At 41.3% G+C, this 2500-nt stretch overlaps 1 protein-coding gene across 2 annotated transcripts in view; it reads right to left on the bottom strand.

Annotated features, from left to right (window-relative positions):
- The window catches only part of LOC137999976 (dapdiamide synthesis protein DdaC-like), an 8289-nt gene that overhangs the window by 1138 nt on the left and 4651 nt on the right, over positions 1 to 2500 (bottom strand). For both annotated transcript variants that reach the window (XM_068846029.1, XM_068846030.1), the window contains exons 3-4: positions 1240 to 1446; positions 1 to 936 (exon numbers count right to left, since the gene is read on the bottom strand). The exon at positions 1 to 936 is cut by the window's left edge and continues 1138 nt beyond it. In XM_068846029.1, the coding sequence (XP_068702130.1) occupies positions 538 to 936; positions 1240 to 1446 (606 nt within the window). In that variant the 3' untranslated portion in view covers positions 1 to 537. The remainder of the gene's footprint in view (positions 937 to 1239; positions 1447 to 2500) is intronic.

The following is a 2500-nucleotide window of genomic DNA, read 5'->3' as shown; positions in this document are numbered from 1 at the left end:
GCAGGGTGAAGGAAAAATTATGCCGGGGAACTAGTCAATTTAGCTTCATGTGAATTGATACTCGTATAGGTTTGCGCTACCGTATAATATGTCACCTTGTTACAAGTTCCTTTCAATTTTCGTTTCGGTTCCAACCTTGCTTCCAGGAGTTTTCTTCGCCGAGGAGGGGGCAGGCGCCCTAGGCAGGGAAAACCCCTGGAACGAGGTTGGTTTCAGTCAATCTTTATTTATACACGGTTTTAAAAAAATTATCAGGCATGAAAAATAAAAAACCTAAGTTACATTGATTCAACTAAATTACAGTATTAAAATTATTCAATTCAGTATATACAAAGCAAAAAGCCTGTTTTCCATGAATGCCGTGTCTTACTTGCTATTATAATAACTGTGTAAAAGAGACTTAAAATTACGTAGAGATTCTGCTTGCCTTAATGTTTCAGGAAGACTATTCCACTGTTTCGACTATTCCAAGATCTCAGTTTCGATTCAAAACAGCCATAGAATCAATAAGCTACTCGATATTATACTTTCAAGTTGTTACACTGTCATGCAAGCTAATATCTGTCTGTCCCCTTTGAATCCAACTCTTCCATGCTGCACAGCCAAGTTGTCCAGGACTAACAGATCGCCCTTCTTCCATTTAAATCCAACTGCGCATGACCATTTCCTGGCCACAATGTGTTGCAATACCGCTGGCTCAATCGCGCTTCCGTCACCGTAATAGGTATTACTGGGTAGTTTGTTGTCCGGAATCCCATCAAACTTTGGCAGCAAGCGGAAATACGTTGCGTTAGATGTTATTACTTGATTAAACCAGGTCTTTTGGCCTGTTATTGGATGGTTAATACTAGCCGGTCTGTTTTGCCAGACGTACAAATCTCCAGAGGGATTCCATGTAATATTACTGCCTTGTTTTTTGGCTTGTGCTTCTACAGCCTGTAAAATACGAGGAGAGGCCTCTGTGATGTGGTATCAAGAATCAAGAGGTCATTTTCGAGTTGTGTTCACTCTCGGTTTCAAAGCGAGTTCAAATGTAAACTTAGAAAGACTTGGCACTTTGACACTCTCGGATTCTATCGTTGCTTTAAGCTTGTCATTATCTCGAAACGTACTTAATTTCGTTTAACTTAGCTCTGGTCTCTTAAATCACTACAAGATATGGTCCTTGTTTTAATACCTTCCTTAGTGGCTTCGGAAAGCAAAGAAAATTAGTTAGACGTTTTTGTTCGTGTTGTTTACCTCTCTGTTGTCTGTTTGATACACATGTTGCCAGTTTAAGTATTCTCCATTGGACTTGTCGGGCAAGTATCTGACGTATCGCACTTGTTTCTCATCAAACTTTCGTACAACATCAGGATCCAATTTGGCGAGAAGTTCGCTGTTTCTAACCAACGGTGTTTCACCTCCGCAGCCCTCACCGGGCTCTTGCACACAAAAAAAGAAAATCTGTAAAGAAAGAGCAACAGCGAAGCTTAAAAACTTACCAGACCCCTTCCAGTTAATTCCCAGTCTGGAGAACAAAACAATAAGATTGTTTTGCATTTGAAAGGTTTGTTTCTTACAGTGGACAGAACAACCATTGTTTTGTCCTCCAGATTGGGAATTATTGAAATGGGTCTATATGCATGGTTTTTTTGATTTTTGCGACGCAAGCATGGGTAGTTTTTGTTCGCTTACTACGCGAATCCATTATTCAATGGATGGAGCATTGAATGAAATAATTCTTTAATTTATCAATTAATAATCTCTTTCTCGCTTTTTTGTTTGGTCGTTTATTCGTCTTTTCGTTGGGCAGTCGGTCTGCATATCCGTTGATCTTTTCGTCCTTTGTCCGCATTGCTATCCTTTCGTTCCGTAAATCCATCTTTCCGAACGTTTGTCATCCTCTTATGGGTTCATTAGTACGTTTGTGGGTCGATCTTAGTCTACGTGAGGTCCTTTGTGTTTTTGAGCTGATCCGTCTTTATCTTTCCTCGGGTTAATTACTTTTTGCTGCCCGTACTACCTTTGCGTCAGACCGTCCATCTGTCCGATTATGGCCGGGTTCCTTTGGTTTGCTTGCCGCTTGATCAGTCTCTTCAGTTCATTTGTTTTTTTGCGGCTGCGAGCCCCGTTCTTACGCCAGTTGAATCTTCCATATCTACTCTGGGGCGAATCCAGGATTTCGTCAGTTGGGGTTCCGAAAATTGGGCAGACCACTCTACGGGGTCTAGGTGCATTTCCCGCTGGAGATTTAAAAGGTAAACGTTTGAAATGTAAATTTCGAGTGTAGAATCATCGAGGTCATCATTCTAGGGTAATGTCTTTGAAAGTATTACTTTGCAATTTACAGGGGTTTCGAGCGAACCATCCATCGTCCCTTCAGCATTCGCCCCAGCTACTTTATTCGAATCATTTAGTAAGTTACTGTCTCTCTGTAAATCGTTAACCTGTCTCAGGCAGACATCGCAAGCTGGCCTTGAGTGTGGTCGAGAGTTCACTGTCGTGAAAACGACATCGA

This window comes from Montipora foliosa, chromosome 4, assembly GCF_036669935.1.
Source record: "Montipora foliosa isolate CH-2021 chromosome 4, ASM3666993v2, whole genome shotgun sequence".
Lineage (NCBI taxonomy): Eukaryota > Metazoa > Cnidaria > Anthozoa > Scleractinia > Acroporidae > Montipora > Montipora foliosa.
The sequence above is the reverse complement of the archived record's forward strand: the minus strand, read 5'-3'. Positions and strand labels throughout refer to the sequence as shown.